This window comes from Drosophila erecta, unplaced genomic scaffold (genome assembly GCF_003286155.1).
Source record: "Drosophila erecta strain 14021-0224.00,06,07 unplaced genomic scaffold, DereRS2 tig00000055-arrow-pilon, whole genome shotgun sequence".
NCBI classification, from domain to species: domain Eukaryota; kingdom Metazoa; phylum Arthropoda; class Insecta; order Diptera; family Drosophilidae; genus Drosophila; species Drosophila erecta.
In genome coordinates this window covers 7,382,869-7,405,354 of record NW_020825200.1, presented here as the reverse complement: position 1 = coordinate 7,405,354, position 22,486 = coordinate 7,382,869, and the positions used below count along the sequence as shown (strand labels likewise).

Below are 22,486 nucleotides of genomic sequence, written 5' to 3'. Positions count from 1 at the left end.
CATTTATGTGCGTGATTATTACGTGATATGGCGAGCAGTCGGCTCATAAATAATATTAAGCCAGTTTTTCTGGCGAATGTCCAGAGTCGGATTCGAAGTCAGAGTTCCATTCCAGGTCCCACATCCAAATCCCATGCTACACCCTCTCGCGATGCGAATTGATTTCTGTTTGGGCTGCGAGCACAGGCAGACTGTTAAATCATTTAATATACCAATTATAACAAGTCGAGTAGTTAACATAAATCCTGCTATCCGCATTCAATGAAAAAGTTAAGTGATTTTTCGCGCTGGACCTTTTTTTATTTTTTTTATTTGGCCAACGGCGACGTCGCCAAGAAATCAAAACTCATGCATTATGAATGCCAAAATTCTCTGACGTGGTCAATTTCAATTTTTATTTATTTTATTGCCTCTAATGCATCGGCGCACTGCCCGGCAAATAAATAAATATTGGAAATAGCAACAAAAGCATGACATTTTCAAAAAGGAACCCACTCTGCATTTGGAGAGAGCGAAGGAGTATGGTGGCGAAGGCATCGTGACACGCCGTCTTTTGTTTCAAATAAAGCCATACACTAATTAGAATAACTAGAATCCAGAAAGTTGAGGCATTCGCTAATGTAAAAATAGAGTTCGGTATTAAATATATTTATTCTAATAAAATTATTTTATCGCCACATCATGGAACACCTCACATCTCTAACCGTGGATTTATATCTTGGGCTGGCAGGTTGGTTTCCCCAGTCGCTCGCTAGGTGGCGTCTAGTGCTCGGACGTCTGTCCGGCGGGTCATATATATTCGAGTGTCTCGGCGGACTTCTTTCTGTTGGCTGCTTTTGTACTGAATCATTGCCTGCCCCACGTTTTGCACCGCCAAAAAAGCAAAACCGCTGACTGTCTGCCCCACTGTCTCATATTTTATCACAGCAGCCGCTGTCTCGAGTGGCCAAGTGTCTTGGCTAGGGGTTTTTGGCCGTGGTTTAAGCCAGACTTTTTCTTCGCCTTTTTAGCTGTGGCACATGCTCTAAGACCGTTGGCTGGTATTTTTTTTGTTTTCGGCACAGATTTACGACTTTTTATGCTGTTTTGATTTGTTTTTGCATAAGGGTGTTCACGTGGCCCAGGCTGGGAGACTGGAGTCGCAACTGTTTGGCCGTTTGTCTTGTCAGTGGCGTTGTAATTGGGTTTCAGAATATGACGGAAAGAGTGTTGCTAATCAGCAAATCAGACTCTGGCGTTGAGTAGACGAATTACAGCGCACTTGGGGTATTTGTATTTGGCTGTGGGTCTCTGTTAATGCCAATCGAGCGATTGGCAACCTGTTTTGTATTTCCATTTTCAAAATGGAAAGGCGTTTCTCTGGCCCGCCGACTGGGCCATCAATCTTCAGTCAAAGTGTCGCCCAGGACTAATTAAATTAATTTCCTAATTTTCAGCCAAAGTCCAATGGGAGTGGATTGCTTTAGTATCAAAACAAACAAAACTTAAAATTTTATTTCTCCATAAACCCATATTTTCATATCTTTATGTTCCAGACAAATAACCATTAATACTTAATAGGCTTTTCGGGTGAATTTCTTGTGAAAATCATTTGGCTTATCAATGGCAATAGTGAACATTAAAAACATTAAAATGATCAAGGCGTTGGTAAGATTAATGCAGAAGGTCATAGATTTTAATTTTTGATAGGATCTAAGGTTTTTCTCCTTTTTTTGGGATGGTGATCGCATATAAAGCTAGCTAATTATAAAATAACTTAGATTTTTGTTTAATAGCAATATAATGAAAACCACACCTCTAGTTTTCCTTGTAATAACATAATTCATTGCTAAACAAAGTTTGCGCACCCATTTAGTTAAAAAAGGATGTCTGGCTAGAGGTCGTAGACAGGATCACTCCGCTGAGGGGGAAATGCCAAGGATGGCATGATAGAGACTAGGGTGGGTAGGGCAGTGGAGAATCGGCTGGCAGCTGGTCAGTTGGACTCGCCGAAAGTCGTAAGTTGGGCAGTTGGCCAGGTGCGGGTGCCACACTCGCACACCTCGCCTGCAAACTGGTTGCTGGACATGAGGTGAGGCAAAAGGCTAGTAACTGGCCAACAAGCCGGGCTTGGGTACTTGGCTATTTTAACTTTTAATAAGTATGGCTATTTTAAAGGACTTCATCGGTTTGATGTACGTTTATTAAACTTAATTCAAGAATAGTTTTGAAATAATAATACTACAATAAAACAATCTATCATTGTATAGTTATAATTCATTCTAATATTAAAGGCATTTTATTTTTATGTAAGTTTTTTAAAGGTATTTCAATAATAATCATGAGATACATTTTAGGTATTATACATACGCAGCTCGAACTTTAAAACTTTATGTTTTCTATTGGATTTAATGAATAATACAAAATCTTTTAAAGCTAAAAATATTCATTGAAGCTAATATAATATTTTGATGAGATCTAGCTATTTTGGTAGGCCCAAGTTGGCCGCTCAGTGCGGAATGGCCAAGAAAGACGTGGAACTCTGCGTGGTTGGGAACACACCCGCATCGCGGCAGCAGACTGGACTCAGACCAAACTCAGTTTAAAACCAGATTAGCGCCCAAGTCTGCGCCTAATTTTTGTCGGTGGGCCTAAGCAAATTTGAATTTGAATGTTAGCGGGTGATAGTCGCAGTTTTCCTAGTCATTTTTTCTCCTTTTGGGCAACGAGCGATCACTACTTGGTCGGCAAACGCTGTTCCACAATCTCGTGCCGCTGGCGGGTTGACAGTATGGCCCGTTGCAAGCCCCTTGCGGTTTCTGTGAAATACAGGATGACATGGGGCATGGTTATGGTTACGTGCACACAAAAGCCACTAAGCTGATTACGAAATGTTGACCTTTTTGCGGCACAACCCAACCACTTGTCAGCGCCTTTGGCGGAGGAGCTTGTGGCGAAAGGTTTATGTCAACTGCTTTTTCGGGGTCCCCTTGCAGTCCCCCGATTTGCAATACCCGGCTAATACCCCAGTTAATTGCCCGCGAATCGAGTTCGATTTAATTCACCCATAATTCAGGTGGCTCCCGCTAATGGCTGAACGGGTGGTATTGTCGTCGTCAGTACTTCCTGCTTATCACTTTACCTATAAACTAGTCCAGAGTGAACCATAAATCGAGCTGTTACACTCTGGCAAACAGTTTGCTTGAAAGTTTCGTAATAGTTAATGGTATGACCCATGCGTGACTCACTTGATCGGCCAATAACAATTAAGCTTTTTCGGGGTAAATGGTGCATACTTAATCCATGAACTTTCCTAGGGTGCAATGTTTGATAAGGCAAATAGTTGCATATACAAAGTAGTGGATTGTGTCGCTTATGACTCATTATTGCCCGCATTAGATTTCTTTTCCCCGCAGCAATTTGTTGCCACTGCTTAATAATTTGAAAGGCTTTCCAATTTGAATGCTGGCAAATAGAGTAATCTGGATTTTGGTGATTTTCCATCAGAATAGGATGCAAATTGAGTGTGGCAAAAGCTTTGTTGGACTCGTTTGCATGCCGGCAGCTGGTCCTCTGTTGCATACCTGCGCACTATCCACTCACCCCGATCGAGTGGGGTGGAAATCAGGGTCGAAATGGTGGGAAAAGTTTTGCAACCCCGAGGAAGCCAAGTGAGACAAAGCACCGGCTCTGAAGAGGCGTCGCTTGACAGCAACCTGGTGTCGGGTACCATTTACCGGGCACCAAACAGCCAAACAGGCAAACAGGCAAACAATCGGGCACCAAACACCGGGTGCCTTCAAGGACAAGCCCTACAAATAACCCACCCCATGCCACCCAGCAGCAGGCTGTTGCTATTGAAGCTGCACGATGTCCTTCGTGAGTGTTGTCCTGCAGCTGCGCAGTAAATCCTGTCCGACGGCAGGGTGGCTTTTATATTTTGGTGGGAAAATAAATCAGTTGAGTTCTCAAACATTGCTATACTGATGATTAATCGCCAGCGATTTTTTCGGAAACTGTACTTGATCTACGGCGGAAAATGTGCAGCGGAATTCGGCGGCCTCATGTTGGTCTTTTCAAATTTACCTCCTTAATGGCTGTGAGAATGTTCATTTGATTTTGTAATATTTCTAGGTCGCTGCCTTTTTTATATTTACTCACTTGGATTGGGCAATCAAGTAAAATGATTTGATTTGACTCGTCAACATTTAAAGGAGCATTCTTACAATTAGTCGCTACTTTTTGGTATGGTTTCAAATTACTGAGAAAGCTCTGCATGATACCAAATCTAATGCAACGATCTTGGTCTCCCATCGATATAATATTTATTGAGGTGCAATGGGTTGAAAAAGTTATGGAAAATGAGCCTGGGAAATGTATTGTGTCTTAGTAGAGCAATACGATTTTCTTCACGAGAGATGTTGCAAACAATAGAGCTTATTGCCCATCTGAGGAGAAAGTGCAATCAAGAAATAGTCGACTACTCTAAATTAATAGGAAACAATATCTGTGACTGGGATCAGCAAATAAATACATTTCCCCACTTAACTATACAGCACTGAAGTTGAATTTTTAAAGTCGGTAGTTCTGTGACAAATTGGATTCCGGGAGACAATCAATTTAATCAGCACATATTTAATTTTCATATTTCTTTGCTGCCGTGAATTCACGCCTTTGGCAACATTCGGCGGTGTTGCAACTTTCCATTTCCAAATTGGTAGTCGTCAGGACAAATGGGTGCGCATGTGCGCGCCATCTGTAAAAACAACAGCATTAGTCAAGCGGCAATTGGCCGGGAAGAGAGTCGCTGTTAGAGCCGGGCCCAAACAATCCCTCGGGCTTTTTTGTTGAGAGAGAGGAGCACCTGCAGCCAACCCGATTCCGAGTGGGTGTAACGGGGCCATGCGATTTTCATCTGACAAATTCGCACTCATTTATTGGTGATTGGCAACTAAGGTCGACCTTTGAGACTGAGGCACCACCATTCCCGGCATACGTTTATCTTTTTCACCGCTTTCTTGGCCTGGCAGGGCGCAGGAACATTTCAGTGAATCGGTGTACTGGATGACGCCATAGTTGCCCGAGATCATCCAGTTTTGATCGTTCTTCAAGAGCGAGTCCGCCATTCCCTCCGGCAGTCCGCACACCACCTCGCATTTGACAGTCCGCAAAGCACACATATTGGTGGGTCTAAAGCCGCGCAGGCAAGTGATGAACTCCTCTGCTGAATCCCATATGTAGTCACCCAGCAGCTTTCGGTAGTTCAGATCCCCCTTGAATATGGCCAGCTTGGAGGTGGTAAGCAAGCGATACAGCTCGATATCCGATTCCACCATTACGAAATAGGGTTGGGGTCCAGTCCAGAAGTGGGAAGTAGGTGCTATGACAATTTTCTCGAATTTCATCAGGTTTGCCCACTTCTTGCCCACCGCAGAAAGGCACTCATCCTGGTGCCCAGTCAGAAACGCTATTGTCCAATCAATATCAGCACGCGTAACATCGGATATATACCACGGAATGGCCTTGACATGTAGACGCACTTGGGTGGCCAGGTTGTTATCCACCATATATTCCAGTAACAGCATGTCCGTGAAGAACTCGAAGCCTCCATTGTCGCAGATAAAGTCCACAATGCAATTCCCGCCGGTCTTGCTTGCCTTTACCAAACAGTTCCAAATCAGAGTGGTGTCATTCACGAGGAGGATCCTATCGATGTCAGCCACCTTAACCAGGACATTTATATCGTCCTTGCTATCTTCCTCCGCGAAATCGAAGGCGCCGATTTGCAGTTCGAAGTGGTTTCCCCACAGGTTAATCCGCAGGAGCTTGCTGAACACATCGAAGCTCTTGGGCAATCCTCGCGTGGCTCTAGCCAGGGCTCCCATGGCCACCTCGCTGAGCATCAGATCCTCCTTTTTCAAGTGGTCGAAGCAGTCGTAATTGTGCAGGTGGCGGCTGTTTTCGAAGAAGGAGAAGATTCGCCTGTACAGGTAGCACTCGGCATGAAGCCAACAGGCGCGGAAAAAGGACTTTTTGGGCCGTGGCATCTCAGATATGAAGGCATTCCACTCAACTTTGTCCGGTTCAGCACCGTGAAACAACAGGAACTGTCGATCCCGGTTCAGTTGCATCTTGAGGCGCTCAATGGCATCCACTATTTGCTTGACATCCTTGCGCACATCCTCGCCGTATTTATTCACCAGATCTGGTACATCGGATACTAGCCTCATAATAATCTGCTGCATAATTCCCGGCAACCGAGTCCTTAGCGTCAAATAGGCGAAACTCTGTTTGTACCTTCCGGACAACAGGGAATGGCGAGGAGTTGGGCCATCGAATAGGTCTGATGTAGTGGACTTATCTGAGAGCGTTGAGACACGCCAGCCCATTTTGTTTAGCTTGATTTGCACAGTCAGCTTGATTTTTTTAAATTTTTTTAAGAAAACGAAAGAAAAGGCAAGAAATACCTTACCGAAATTGGTTCTGAAAACTGATTTAAGAATCAAACATTTTGAACAAGTTTTTGTTTGGCTATCGCCAAACAACACTTTATAATGATGTTTAATAAATTATTGGTAATTTTACTGTCACCATCACGAGTATTTATCCTTATCTAGTATGCAGAACTTCGTGATAAAGTTTCATTTAAATTAATTAAATTATGATGAGCAAAATACGGGCTTTCACGGTTGATCCCCCTCAAGCAGCATTTATTTAACAACTTGAATCCTGTATTGCCTAAGGGGAAGCTACCAGAAATGTCCCCACATAAACCAGGTAAGTACTGTGGGAAACCTCGCGGCATTAATGAGATCCAACCTCCGCGTTTCCCATTTATGGAACCTCTTCCTTCCGATGCCCAGGTGTTATCCGCATCGCGTCATGTCCAAGTGTAATTTACACGGTCGGTGGCAAATGAAATTAGCATATTCTTAGAGTGCTTGCCCTTGATCCCTGATTGCATCCGGTTTGGGATGGGCCCGAGCTGCAGTCCCGGATAAGTGAAAATCTTAGCAAGGCTAAGGGTTGGCTGAGGGTTATTGCAGTTAGCATAATTGTCACATGTTAATAAACAAGTCCGCGGCACTGTGGGAATCTCAATCTCACAGTTGTCGGGGTTAATTCTATGCTAATGGAGCAAGGTGTGCACTTCCTCTGACAACCCTTTTCCCATTCGATCCAATTGAATGTTTATGAACTGCGGATGACTCAAGTGTTCGTACGGATCGTACAATTTATGGCTTATTTGCATAAGCATTTGCCAAAGGAGCCGAACTGATATGATATTATTTGTTTGCCCATGACACTCCATAAATATCACACGGAGAAAAAATCAAAAGGGATCCAATGCTTTAAAGCAAAATATGTTTCGAAATATAGTACAGATATTACTACTTAGACTGGGCGAAAAACAAAAATATCAAGATAAGCAAGTAATCGAAAGTAGATCAATCTCACAGTGTAATACTTACCCCGTGTGATTTTCTGTGGCAGACACCGGTGCGTCAAAATAGGGAAACTTGCGGCTCTTTATCGCTGGCCGTGCACCTTAGACCCCGCCGATTCGCATCCAGGTGTTCCCTTCCTCAGAAATCGAAAACTTCCCCCGTGAAAATCCGGTTCCAAGTTCGGTGGTGATTCGCTTTAGCTATCTTTGAGTTTGCGAATCAAGGTGCTACATACCTTCCGTGCAACATTTTCGTTCCGCGGATGAGTCCGTTCGGAGTTGCCAAGGAGACGTGCGTATACCCTATAAAACGTAAAGCATGCCTTTAAATTGGCATTCCTTTCGCATCGCTATGGGAACCAATGGGCTACATTTGGTGATTGAAATCGAAATAAATAATATAAAATGATCAACTTAAAGGGTATTTAAGTCCTCGGTGTCTTGGGTGAACCTCAAAGGGGGTTAAGACTGAATTACGTTTGCTTATGAAATCATGAAACCGAAATCGCCGAGCAGCTGCGTAGTTATTGTGGCAAGTTCTAGCATGTGCTCATCGCAACGCAATATTGTCAATCTTTTCTTTTTTTGGGGTGTGGGGACTGAAGTCTATGACTGCGCATTGTTCGATATTGGGAGCGGAAAAAACGTACCCAGCCCAAGCAGGTCGAATAAAGATCGAACGGATATCGAATTCCATAAAGTAGGAATTCAGGGATCTCGGCTATCTCGCTGTATCCAAATTATGTTCTGCCATAAAAATGCCGCAACTTTCACCCGCCACGAGAAAAAAAAAGTGACAAAATATGGCTCACCCGGTAATTGCTCCCAGCAGATCAGTGAATATATTTATGTGATTGCTGCCCCCGATCGTTGCAAGTAAAAATTGCATTATCGGAGTCATAAACAAATTAGGGGTCCCAACAAAAAATCAAAACCGAGCGCGAAGGCGGAGGTGCGGCAGCTGCATATGTGGCCGGATAATCAAGGCTCAAGTGGCGGGTCCCATTAGCTGACACCGCAGCGAGGGAAGTGCACACAATATTTTAGAAACAATGGCCAAAGGCACACTCGGAAAAACGGGAGCATTCTATATAGTTTTGCAAGTATGTTAGTTCAAAAATGATATCGCTCTTATCTGTATACAAGCAGTTTCCTTACATTTTCTGTACTTCCAAACAAAGGCCGTGTCATTAATATTTTAAATAGGTAGTACAGGTACATTCTAAAATTTGTTCTCACTGCAACGCAGGCAACTAAGCTCGAGAAGATTAATAACTCGCCGGCGCACGTTCAATTAATCTTTCGATGCGCCTGCTCTGCAACTGGAGTGCAACTGGAGCCGGCAGACATGGAAATCGAAGTCCCACCCACTGACAACTTAACGGCACGTCTCCGGAACGGATTCCCGGGCTCCAATGGGACAGTAGCCGACGAAATGGGATGGCGTGGCATCGTGTACCTGCCGCATTGTCAGTGTCAATTGTGACAGTGCCTGCGACAGAGGCTGACTCCCCGAAAACAAACAAACGGACACGTCCTCCTCGGGGGGAGAAGATGGCCCCATGATGATGCCAAACATTTGCCCATGAACGTGACAAAAGTGAAGAACACGCTGCCGGGAAGCCGGCTAAATTAGTTGTTTTAGCTGCGTCTAAATTTAGGAGTCCACTGCGACCCCTCGGCTCATTCCGAGATTTTAGACGTGCGGCAATCCATTGGCCATAAATCAATTATACGGCCCCAACCGTATTTATAGACCGACTTTTGGGCTTCTGTTCAGGTGCATGGGTGAGGAGAATGCCCGACCATATAGCGGCAATAATTTCAAACATTTTCATGGCTCAAATTTATGTAAATACAATGCTGACAGCTCGAATATGGCTTTGCCTTCTAAATTAGCATAAAATATAAATCGAAAATCATTTGTAATAATTAGGGCGACATTTGCTGCCGTTTTCGACACAGATTTTTTGCCAGAAAAAAATGGAACTCTTCCCCAGAGTTTTCGCTTGCACTTAATTCGTTTAATTAGGAATCCCATGGGCAAACAATTGCTTTTGACTCCATTATGGCCAGGGAATAAAAAAAAGGGAAAACATGCGAAAGCTGTCAGCTAAACTGATGCACCCTCAAGCATTGGATTACAAAGGCAGTGAGCCCACAAAAACACGAAAACAAAAGCAAATGAGGCTGAAGTTGCAGCAGCAGCAGCACCACCAGCTGAACCATACACCATCCACCTCCATCTGAACCACCAGCACGCAACTTGACTCCTTCCTGCTCACCACAAAAAAATATCGAGGACTTACTGCAGCGGCAGTCGAACTTTATTTGAATTAGCAACGCGCAATCAAAAACATTCAAACACGCATAAATTGAATCCCGTGGGATGATTTCTGTTTCGGGTTCCCAGTGGCGTGGCGGCAACCCCCTCGACGTCCAGCCAGCAACTTGTCACGTGATTCCAATAACAAATAACTCCTGCCAGGGATCATCCCTTAGTCCTGCACCGGAGCCGCGGCGAAATCCAGCCGGAACCCGTATTTCGCAGAGCGTGGGTAAGTTATTTATCGGTCCGAGTCCTGCAGGGAGATGATGTGGACCTGATCCTGACCACCCCCTCGACCAGGAATCCTCCTCCTCCTCCATCTGCCTTTCTCACCGTCTCTGCAAGTGAAAATTGCTGCGGTCATGGGAACATTCGCACTCCATAATGGCATAGTTATATTCCATATTAGGCACTCAATGGTACTTAATTGATTGGCCAACATATGGGGGTTCTTCTCTAGGTAAGTAAATGGGTGTGGCTAGCTGTTGAATTAGATACCACAATGGACGAGTAATTATATTTTAGTCGTGTGAACAAATCACAAATAGAAATCATGTGGTTAAATTTTATCTAATCGAGTGTCGTTTTCCTGTACTTGCCAAGTGCATTAATCCCCAAAAGGCGGTAGCGAGCTTGAACTTCACTTGAACTTGCCCTTCAACTTTTCTGAAGAAATACGCGAAAGGATGTTTGCCATTGATAAGCAAATTAAATTAAGCACCCCAGCAAATTATCTCAAGATGTTCGCATGTGCAAACATATTTGCAAGTGATTCAGCTTTGGCCAAATTTGTTCGGATGGCAACTAATAAGGCGGCAAATTTTTCATTTTTATGATGTCTCAACATTGCATTAGCATAAACGCTGATGCTAATCTTTTTTTCCCATGAAGAGCCGCAGAAACATAAACAATTTATTATCGTGATTCATTTATGAAAATAAAATCACAAGCTCGTCGGTGATTATAAGTTCGAGATGAGAGCGCCAAAGCTAGCGATCAGCGGATCGATCTATCTTTCCAATGCCAAGCGGGTGGTCCGAAAAACCAACTTTGTAGATACACGGAGAAAAATGTCGATCACAGTTTAGTTACATATAGTAGAGGTATGGCAGCAAATATTATTTGGCTATCGGTGTTGCTTGAAAGGAAGTATCTCAGCCAAGTCGATAGTTATTATTGGCCCAGAGAAGAAGAGAACTTTTATTTCCTGTGCAGTTAACCACAAAGACTAGTAACTAAGCTTCTTCCCAGCAGATTAATATCTCAAGAGCGCATTTTAATTAGCGGCGATGAAGTCGAAACCTAATTTATTGTCACTCCGACTAATGAAACACGCCTTGGAGTCCCGAATCTTGGGTTTTAGACCCCACATAATTGACCAATTTAAGAGTGTGGTGTGTGGTGGGTCTCCAATCGAAGCGCACACGCTGTCAATAAAACAAATTAGTTTGAATTATAGACGTAGCTTCCATATTTTCTTATTTCCATTATTTCTTCTCGATCTCCGGAGTCCGGTCTAATTTATGCGGCGTCGGAAGCTTCAGACTGTTGTCTGCTTTTATTCGATTATAATTACCGTTACCGTGTTCTCCGGCCAGATAATAATATCGGATTTCAAAAGCGGCGTTTATGCTCGCTGACCTGAAGCTCCCCCGCCGTATCAGGCGCCAATAGTTCTAAGATCTTGTTTTGATTGCAGCTCGGTCTGGGCGACATCGCATTTTTCTTGTATTTGTCTTGTATTTCTCCCGCATTGTCTGCTCAGTGGCTTGAAAAACCTTCAGCTCGTGACAATGTGAGACAAAAGTCGGCGTGTGGCTGGGATCGGGATCGGGATCGGATTCGTTTTGGATTTCTGCATACTTTTTTGAACGACAGCGACTATTTCGCCGCCCGACTTTCTTTTGTCCGCTCCCGAGCGCAGCTGCATCCAGCAGATACCCAGATACCCAGATACTCGGCTGTTTGGATGGTTGGATGGTTGCCTTGCCACCTTGACGGCGGCAAATTAATGGCATTTTGCACTTCATTATGCGACTCTGTGCGGCCGTTTGACACTTTGAAGTGAGGCACTCAGCTGTGGAGCAGTGGAAATCTGTGTGGGACAGTTAGCCTTTGCGGTTTACCTGCCAGGTGATGTGCAGTTAGCTTTTCCCCGGCGTTCCAGGGTTTGATGACACCATCCTCAGTGCTCATTGTTCCAGTGCTGCAGTCTTCGAGGGCTGACCAAGCAGAAGGTGAAATTGGCCATGGTCAGAATCGAATGATCATTGGCAGATGGCTAGGGACACAATTGAGCTGTGGGCATGCATCAACATGATGGATGCGTGTTTCAAATATGATCTTTACTATAAATTAAAGTGCAGTAATTCTAATTTCATGTTTAGTGAAATTCTTTTATTGGCAGAATATCCATTGAGATTTTCAATATTTTTGTTGAAGATTACTGTGTAATGCGTGCCTAAATATACTTTAGAGAACTCAGAGGACCTAGGAGTCTACTTATTAGATACTTGGTCTTGAATCTCGAATATCTAATGAACCAGCAGTATCTGTTGTTTTTGATCTAAGAGTATTGAAGGCAGAATTGCATTAAGTTTAATGACGCAAGGATGCATCAAAGGCCGAATAATAGTTTTACAATGCCAACAGCAGTTAATTATAATTCAAATGCACTTTTCAATGTGCTATCAGAGGACCTTCCTTATTGTTAACGTGACAATGATCACAACACAGCTCGGCCAACTGAGCACACCGGTTCGTTACAGGATTTTGGCGCCAAATATCCGTGGTACAGAATAATCAGTTCCAAGACGAAATCAGTTCCTTGTGGTACGTGTCACGGTCGGCAGATGTGGGAATGGATGACGATCGGGGGGTGCGACTCCTTGCAAGACGCTCGACGAGGGGTTGGCCGGAATGTAACGTCCAAAACTGCAGTTCCACCACCATCACCGGCTTTATTCCGACGGAACGGCGATGGTTGTCTGGTGATGCTGTGGATTTTGGGGTGGGACAACTGCGCCAGGTAGATTTGCACAAACCTCTCTCTTTTTGGCGCATTCCATGGCACTCGGCTCCGAGCGAATAAATAAAGCCAGGTAACTGTCCGCGCACATGCCCATTTTGGGGTGGACTGGAGGTCTCTGGCAGATGGCGAGATTCTTTAATATCGGGAATCGAAATTTCATGGCCGTTAGGGGGTTATTATTATACCGAGTGCACCGATACACGAGCAGGAGGAGGAGGACCGGAACAATACTCTGGGAAAGGTTGATTTACCTTAGATCTGCGCGCTGTTTGTCCTGGTGATTAATATTTTTGTGGACGTCTAAGTGGGTACATTGCATTGTTGCTCGGCTCGATTTAATGGCGGAGCCAATGTCACGTGCTGATCCTACTCAGCTGCCAGCCGTAGAGGATCGCTGCGATAAGGATCAATTGTAAGCCTAAGTGCTTCCTTTCCTCTGTAACAGCGTGCGATCTTATGCAACAGAATGAAAGCTTTAAAGAGAAAAAAGAAATGCTTATATTATGTACCTTTATTAAAATATCCATATTAATGATCTTAATGATTATAATGGCATTCGAATATGTGGCGATCATTTCCTTGATGGAACCGCTGAAAAATCTCTGATCAGCACAGTCAGCAGCAAATGTGAACGTTTAAGCTCGGCTTAACAAAATTTGAATAGTTAACATCAGGCCAATAAGCAGCTTAATCAACAGATAGCTAAATGCCCACTGAGTACCACAGAAAGCGATCTCTTAAGACCGGGGGACGACTGACAGTTGGAACAAGAGCGCCCCAAAGAGCGAAGAGAGTGAGAAACGAAATTCGTTTGTGGGGCGCGAAGCTTCTCTTGGCGGGGCGCCAAAGAGCAAGCTCACCTGCTGCCGAAGAGCAACCGTCCATGAGGCTTACGTATATAAAAGCGATCGCGATCGTGTGAGGCGGGCCCGAAAGAGGCTTATAAATAAACTTGATCGGGTACATAGCCAGCTCGCCACCAGCTGCCCGCTCACTCACACCATTGAAAATCAGGGGAAATACGAGCTGAGGCAGAGAGGCAGCTGGTGGCGATCGGGATCGGGATCGGCTAGTGGAACGGAGAGAGCCCTGTGGCACGTGCTCGCTTTTTACACACAGATTTGTTCCTCTCGTCCCCAGATCCCTCCCTCTCTCAGCGATTCTCTATATGGCCGTGGTACCCCCGGACTGCCCGATCTGCCCGATCTGCAGCTGTATCTGCGTTCAATGAACGCACAGCTGTGCTGTGGCTCGATCGCTGAATGGATCTTTGGCTCGTGGTTCGGGGTGGATTTACAGAATCCCGGGCGACATCGGAAGTAGGTAGACGCCAAGATCCTTTTTGCCCAGGGGGTTGATCTCATCCTGCCAGGGGGTTGATCGGGAGTCTATAAAAGCGGACTGATCCTGGCCGGGTTGCATCATTCGAGCAAGGAACTCCAAGCGATCGAGACGCGTGTGTTGCAAAAGCAAATGAGTGTGCAGTGATTTAAGTTCAAGGATCGGTATTAAATACAAAATCAAAGATCGTTGATCGGTTACCTTAAGGAATATTTACAAAGCAACCATGGATAAACTCAAGTACAGCCGCTGTCCGCTCAAGAAGCGTCCGATAATGGTGGAGGAGTCCAGCCCAGAGGATCACCTAAGTCATGGTAGGTTTAAAGTTTTGCGAGTGATCTAGCAGGCACATACTAACTTTATGCTGATGTCAACAGATGAGGGACCCGTGGACTTGAGTGTGGCCTCAGCAGCAGTGCCTTTGGAGCCCCATTGGATGGCCAAAACGGAACCAGAACCTCAGCCGGTGCCCACTGAATTGCGGCGCCGCTTCGATGCCGCCATGAATCAAACCAAGGAGCAGTTGGCCCGTCGCATTTGGGAGGAAACCCGTGAGATAGCCCGCGCTTTTCCGGACGTCTTCACCCGCGAGGAAATCGCCAAGAGCCTGGCTCGCCTCGGCTACGGTGAATTCGAGTTGCCACCAGAGGAGGAGGTATTGGAGCCGGAGCCAGAACCGGAACGGCAAATCCCTCTTGGATATGCCAGAGAGGCTAGCCCAACCATCATCAAGGTTGAACCCACTGATGAGGAACAATTTCCCCTGCGAAACTACAATAATAACCTACTGAAAAGCATAGCCGAGTATGAGGACTGTATGAAAATGCAGAGCATCAAAGAGGAGATAGTTCCGGTTCCACCACCCCAAATGTTCTATCCACCCCCCACTCCGCTGGCCGAACCGGAGGACCTGTCCGTAACCCAGAGGAGAGTGCTGAGCGAGAACATGAATCTGCAGAACGTGGCCAGAGCTTTGCTTAGCATGCAACACATGGCTCCGCAGCATCCGCCGCCTCCGATGGACATGGAAGAGGATCAGGAGAACCAGGACATCAACCAGCTGAAGATCAAGAGCAGCAATGATCTGTACTACCAGTGCCAGCAGTGCAACAAGTGCTATGCCACCTATGCAGGCTTGGTGAAGCATCAACAAACGCACGCCTACGAAAGCACAGAGTACAAGATCATTAGAAGCCAGCCTGGAGGATCAGGTGCCATAGTCGACCAAACCGAGTTCTGCACGGACCAAGCTTCGGCTTTGATTCAGGCAGCTAATGTGGCCTCAGCACAGAGCATGCAAAAGCCAGTGGGCGTGCCGCGATACCATTGCCAGGATTGCGGTAAGAGCTATTCCACCTACTCGGGACTCTCAAAGCACCAGCAGTTCCATTGTCCCTCCGCCGAGGGCAACCAGGTAAAGAAGGTATTCAGCTGCAAGAACTGCGACAAAACCTATGTGTCCTTGGGCGCCTTGAAGATGCACATTCGTACACACACCCTGCCCTGCAAGTGCCCCATTTGCGGCAAGGCCTTCTCGCGGCCATGGCTCCTCCAAGGTCACATACGCACCCATACGGGTGAGAAGCCCTTCAGCTGCCAACACTGCAACCGCGCCTTCGCCGATCGCTCAAATCTCCGCGCGCACATGCAAACCCACTCGGATGTGAAGAAGTACTCGTGCCCCACCTGCACCAAGTCCTTCTCGCGCATGTCCCTGCTGGCCAAGCACCTGCAGAGCGGTTGCCAGAGTGAGCAGAGTGGTGGACCCAGTGGGTCAGGAGGCGGCTTTGATCAGCAGCAGCTGCAGCACCACCTCCAGGGCTACGAGGAGGGTCACAATCCCCACCAGGTCTACTATGCCGGCAGTGTGGGCAGCAGTAACGGTGAGGAGGAGGAGGGCGGGGACTACCCAATTCCACCACCGGCCATTTATTAATCTTCAGCGTTTAGCCATATTCTTAGTCAGTTTAACCAAAGCCAGTAGTCAGATTCAGGGAAAAGTCAGTGCCAAAAATTAGTCAGGGCAATTATATTGCCTCTTAGGGTCTCTAGTTTACCAGAAATATTTATTAGAGTTATCGCTAAATTATTCCAATACTCATATGCAGTTGAGAGCTTAGCCTTAGATTGTTTTCGTTGACAAGTCCTTGTATTATAGATCATTGTTAAAACTCATTCGTGTACAAATCGAAACGGTGCCAGAGAATTAAACCCCAACTCATACCACATACTAACTTATAATTTTATCTTATAATTTATTTTATATTATGCATTATGATTTAAGCATTGTAAATATGGTGAAGCTAGCCATTTACTTGCATGTACTTAAATTTAATTTTTTTGATAAATAAACACAAGCAAACAGAAGTCATCACATTTAGTTACTTGAAAGGAAGTAAACAAATAAACTTCCCTCATCCCATTACTTTCGTTGAAATCGGCATCTTTTCAAAACCTGCAACTTTATCTATCGGACGAGCCGCTCGAATCGCATCGCAATCTAAAAGATGAAATCTCGGAAATGCAATGTAGGTGTCGCTTATTTATCGCTGCACTCGAAATGAAAATCCACAAAAATCGAGACATTCAACCGTCAGAGCGACTCAATGGGGGGTTTCAAAAAGCTAGGAAAGCAGTCTATACATATGAAGCCGTTTATATGTATAGAAATGTATTGAAAATCGCTGCTTAAATCAAAATTAATTGCCAGAATAATAATTGTTTTGAACGTAAAGCACCGAAATGCAAACGGCAAACCGGAGGAGAATTGGCGCAGCTGCAATTGCAACTGCAACTGCGACTGCGTCACCGACAACCAGCAACACTGCAACTAGCAACATCAACAACAGCAGCAGGCGGCAAGCGCCAACAGTCTAGTATTTTTGTGGGCCTGCTGCAGTTGGCGAAATCCACTCAAAACAACAAACCAAACGATGAATCATCGATTTTGTTTTCGGTTTTTTTTCGAGCCAAAATGAAAAAATCAACAAAGCCGGCTCTTGGTGCAGCCGCACGCAGCTAGATGGCGCTAGTGGGCAGCCAGGCTGCAGGCAGGCAAGCTCAATTAAACGCGTTTTCCAGTTGCCGCTTTTCCGCTCTGCAGCCCAGCCGCACCTTACTTTATATAGCAAAAAGCCCCACCCACCCTGCATCCTCCCATCTGGATCTCAGGTAACCCGCTCAACTCACTCGCATTATTATAAAAGCCGTCCACGCAGTTTCTAACGCTCCACAACTTCCAGTTTACTTTTTGTTCATAAGCTGTTTACTCTAACAAGAACTTGGGGACTCATAAAAACAGATGCGGTTCGCTCAGTATGTGATATATCTTTCGTTGCGACTGCGAAAGATTCATATTCGCTTAAATAGAGGATTGATACCTTGATTGTTTAACGGGCTTAAACTGGGCAACTAGCATCATTATTTAAGATTGACAAGCTGTTGAAATCGTTATTGTTCAGCTATTTGGTAAATTATTTTAGCCCATTGAAAGGGTATTCCCTTCACTTGCTTCCGAGTTCGACTGGGACAAGCGGTAGCTTTTTGGTCTATTAGGAAACCACGCCATAGAGCTGCCACTTGAAAGTCATATTGCATTTGGTAGACAGCACTCGCCAGAACCGGGGACAGCCAGACTTTTTATAAGGTTTTTATTTTGATTTTGAGTGCGCGTGCTGCCTTTTCGTCGGCTCCAAGTGCCACGCCCCTTTTGGAACGCATGTGGCTCGTTGGTAGCGGCATTTGGTCAAAGGTTAAATGAGACGGCGGCAAGTGACAAGTGCCAGGCAATCGTTTAGAGCGCTAATTTATGGGCCGCCGAAGTATAAAAAATCAAAGTCCCAAAAACAACCGAAAAATGTGTATTTCACTTTGCTCGAGTTTCGTTTATTGCGGCTACGTGCAGAGTTGGCTTAATTGGCAGTCTGTTTAACAGCCAAGTCTTCCGTTGGCCAGCAGCACACGCCCTGTTCTTTTTCTAATTTTGGGCCCGGCTTCCTCGCCATGGCAGTTTAATTAATCGTCGATCGCTCCAAGTTCGCTCAAAATGCATTTTTAATGCACTTTTCCGATCAAAATTATTATTATTTAAATTCAGATATGCAAGACACGTTTTACCAGCTCATTGGCCATTAATATTTAATAATTTCAATCGGCACATGAAACAAATTATGGAATATTACCCGGCGCCGCAGCTGTACATAAGACACCAGGCATTGTTTTTGCCTTTGTTGCTGCTTTTATCGGGTATAGGTAATAATATTGTTGTTGCTATGGCCACTAAGCTGTACGTGTTGTTTGCTTAACGCGCCGAGTGTAAATTAATATTTAATTATGATTGTTCTCAGCTCGGGCCGCTGATCGTGTGTTGAGTAAACGCCATTTTCTGTATTAAGATCTAATCGCCGTGTTTCTGAACTGCTGCCAACAACAGAAAACGTTTTGGCCAAGTCACTTGTGCCTGGGTATTGGCAATAGGTATTTGCTCTCGCTTACAAGAGCCATATTGGGCAATGCATAGGGGATTGGAAAAAGTTTTTGATCGTTAAAGTGTTTAAAGATATTCAGTTAATATATTATTAATATGTAAAATTGTACTCCAATAAATAAGTATCCACCTAAAGACCAGTTCATATGTGCAGGGGTGACCAAGTCGGCTGACGGCAATGATTAGCCATGAGCAAAACAATCCCGACTGTCCATAACTCATGCCACACACACAACACTTCGGCGGAACTGGCCGAAATCGCGGCTTGGCCAAGTCATAAATCCGATGCCGTGCACTCGTCGACGTCAAATTAATCAAAAGGAAACCAAAATGCAGCGCAGGCAAATTAGCCATAACAAAACCGAAGCGAAACCAACACAGAACCCAAAAAAAGAAAAAACATGTGGCAAGTGGCAAAAGCCAAATGAGAACTTTTTTCCCACACTGCCAGGCGATCAAAGCGAACCGATGAACAGATTCGACACAAAAAATAAGAACCTCCTGAGCAAATCACATGCAGACAACGCCCCTGAAATGGAATCGATATAATTATTTGCATTATTAATAATTACCATTGTCTCGCTGGCATTTCGACTCGGATTCAGACTCGCATTCGGATTCGTTCAAAGATATGAAATTCAAATTCATGTGCGTTGGCGTTGTGGCTTCGACCGCACACAGAACCATAGAGATTGGCTTTTCCACTCATAATATGCTAAAGAACTGGCCGGGACTTTGTTTTCACGGCGGCTAATTAATTCAAACCGCAAAGCTGAAACTTCAATACGGAAATAAGCTTAATCTAACCGCCGTAGCGAGAAAAAAGCAATTTGAAAACTTAATGTGGACTCCGGCTCGAATCGGGCTCGGATATATGGCACTGAGGCGCCAGCGGCGAAACAATTGCACCAAGCTCTGGTTTTGGCCATATGTGTGGGCCACCCACACCGGGCCAAAGCCGGACAAAAAAACAGAAATCCGTCAACAGGCAACAGACAGCGCATATCAAAAAACTCAAATGTGTCTGAGCCTCCAAACCCCATGAGGCAATATCCGAATCCAACCTGACCGCGCTCCACGCAAAGCTTCAACTTGTCAGCGCGCTAAGTGCTCAAAAAAATAATATATATATACATACATATATGTACGAGTATATGCAGAACAGTCAAGATCTTTAAAATACCACGAATATAGCTATGACACATTGTTCTTTTAGCGCCTCGCTTTTAGTTCTCCATTGGGCGTTCAACCCGCACATTCGGCTTGCTGCAGATCAACCTGTTGTGTTGCTCACTTGTTGCATATAGCTGAAATCGGATTTATCTTATTACAACACAGAGAAGGCGATAGGCAAAAGATTTAATTAGGCCCGTGCCGGGTATTAGTTTTCAGTATCTGTGGAACACTTGAATGTGAGCCATTCACATGCTCTTTTAGTGAAGTACCTTACCATTTTCTTGCCAAAAAGGAATGGCTGACTTTAGCATTTCATGCAAATGCCATTTATTTAAAAATAAAACAGTTTATTTGTGTACTTCATTTAACACATTTAAGTTCCTAAAGGACATGCTTGAAGTTACGTGTGTATGTCATTAAGTGGTGTAATAATCTTGATTTTCGGCAAGAGTAATATATACACGCGTATGAAAAGGGTATTTTTAAGGCGGAGTTCAGTGATTTTTAATATTAGGAGCCGAGGGCGTGGGTGCTCGACCCGTCGCCGTCGTCGTCATTGAGAGGGCGTCAAAAGAGACAAAAGCAATCCAGTCACAAAATTGACATTTTGCTTTCAGCAGCAGTAGTTACGTTCGAAATCTACAAAAAAATAAGATGGAAGTGAAAAAGCCCAAAACAGAGCGAAAAAATCATATTTTGCACGTTTTTTGTGTCGAGTGCCAACGAGCGAAACAAAAGACTTAGGCAGCAAACTTGCCGAAAAGGGCCCGGGAACACCTCGTCCAACAGTTCATCCGCCACTCCAGCGCCGCTGCAAAGTGTCAAGTTGCGCAACTTGTCAGCTAGTCAGGGGGCTTTTTGTTTTATGCATAAAGCCGTTTTTAATTAAACCGACGACAGCCACTAAACATGCCCCATTATCATGTCATATCTATGTGTACTATCTGCATGTGCCTATCTTCTGGCCGGGGACCAGGCTTCCGACCCCAGTCCCCAGACCCCAGACCCCAGATCCGAGACTACAGGCCAGGATCGGATCGGCTCGGATCGGATCGGTTGAGTTTGGCTATATGGCGGTGCGCTGACATAAACGCTGACATTAATTGAGTAATTTATAACGATGCCGAGCAGACAGAATGGATGGAAAGACATCGAGAGCCGACATCAAAAGCTCGGCAAGCGCATGTCTCGGGGCGCTCCAGAGTCGGAGGGATCCGAGAGTACAACATGATATTGTTATTATTATTATGATTACCAGCGACATGAATTCAATTAACACTTGTCAGATGTAGTCAGCTCCGAGCCGCGAACTGCGAACTACGGTCTGCTAGCCAGAAAATACCCCAACAAGCTCACGATTCGCCGGCATAGATAAGTTTTGAAATTTATGTCTCGGTTTGGCCAACTTTGCGCTTATAACCCAGTTATAACCCAGATAGATGTTCTCTATCCGATTTTTGGGCGGGACAAGCTCAGGCTTTGGGTAGTTTTTCCTCTCAAATGGTTAGGGTATAAGTTATTTCTTAAAATATCTTCCTTAAATCACTATTCAACATTCATTGCTCAACATTAAATACTATTTCACAATTTATAAAAACGTAATAGCCATCCCGTTCAGATGTGGTAATTTTCCCAGAATCATCCATAAATTAGTTTATTTGCCGGCTTGGGTCCTTTTGGCCGGGTTCGTCAGCAAACGGTTCACAATAATTGCCAATGCTGAAACCTTTTTGGCCCGCTGCTAATGAGCCGAACATCGCCGCATCGCTTCTGCATTTAGGCCTAATAACTGTCGGCGAGGAAAGTCTGCAAATGGCCAGTGGCGAGCCGCCGAGAAACCTCCCGAAAAAGGCGCACAAGTCAAAGCAAATTAAAATAAGAATCACGACAGGTTACCATGCAATCCCCCAATCGAACCCGGGAGGACTTCAGCTCCATTCGGAACAAACACGAAACGCCGCCAGAAAAGTTCAAGTCGGCTGGTGAAAGAAATTTACAAGTGTTAAATGTCGAACGCTTTTTGGCACTGAGGGGAAATGCGTGCTGGCCGGCTTTCGACACGAAGGCAACGCGGAAACGGTGGACAAATAAAGCCCAGGTTGTAAAATGCACTTTAAAAAAAGTTGTACTAAATCGTGCGCCCCTTTTCCTATTGAAAATTATAAAATCCATTTATTTTTGAAGTGTGAAATGAAAAGGATAATAAATAGTGTAAGGATAATAAAATATCCCAATACAACAAATTTCTTATAGCTCGTAAAGAGCTTTAATAGCCTACTAATTATTGGTGAAATGTTTAGCCATTGTTTATATGTTCTTGTTAAGGACTAGGCTTTTCCTCAAGTGAAAGCCCACCCCTCGCACTCATCCTCTTCTGGGAGTCCGACAAATGGCGTACGTGTTAATGGCATTTGAATTTGACCAAATATGGAATTGTCTCCGTCGTCGGCGCTGTCACTTTGCATGTTCCCCCCGGCAGGCAAGTGAAGAGCCGGGCATTGGCTTTAACTTTGGCTATCAGGCCTTAAAGTTGGACAAATGCTCGGTCAGAGTCGTGTCTCATTCGCCAACCGAATTAAATCAGTGGCAGAGTCAGTCGAAAGAGACACGCATCCGTCGCTTTTAGTTGGCTTTTTTGGTATCTTCAGGTTGCCCGCATTAAAATTATATAGTGTTCGGGTAGCTTTCTAATGGATC

At 44.8% G+C, this 22,486-nt stretch overlaps 3 protein-coding genes across 3 annotated transcripts; 2 read left to right on the top strand and 1 right to left on the bottom strand.

Annotated features, from left to right (window-relative positions):
• Positions 1-4,564: 4,564 nt before the first annotated feature.
• LOC6542346 (protein-glutamate O-methyltransferase) lies at positions 4,565-6,497 on the bottom strand. Its single transcript, XM_001968932.3, has one exon. It carries the CDS (start codon positions 6,366-6,368, stop codon positions 4,914-4,916), a length of 1,455 nt encoding a protein of 484 aa, XP_001968968.1. The 5' UTR covers positions 6,369-6,497; the 3' UTR covers positions 4,565-4,913.
• Positions 6,498-14,186: 7,689 nt separating this feature from the next.
• LOC6543042 (oocyte zinc finger protein XlCOF8.4) lies at positions 14,187-16,494 on the top strand. The gene is made up of 2 exons (XM_001968931.3): positions 14,187-14,441; positions 14,505-16,494. The coding sequence occupies exons 1-2, from the start codon at positions 14,354-14,356 to the stop codon at positions 16,061-16,063; spliced, it is 1,647 nt and encodes a 548-aa protein (XP_001968967.1). The 5' UTR covers positions 14,187-14,353; the 3' UTR covers positions 16,064-16,494.
• Positions 16,495-21,686: 5,192 nt separating this feature from the next.
• On the top strand, positions 21,687-22,059 carry LOC113564058. Its single transcript, XM_026978449.1, has 2 exons — positions 21,687-21,924; positions 22,043-22,059. Exons 1-2 carry the CDS (start codon positions 21,687-21,689, stop codon positions 22,057-22,059), a joined length of 255 nt encoding a protein of 84 aa, XP_026834250.1.
• The last annotated feature ends 427 nt before the right edge of the window (positions 22,060-22,486 follow it).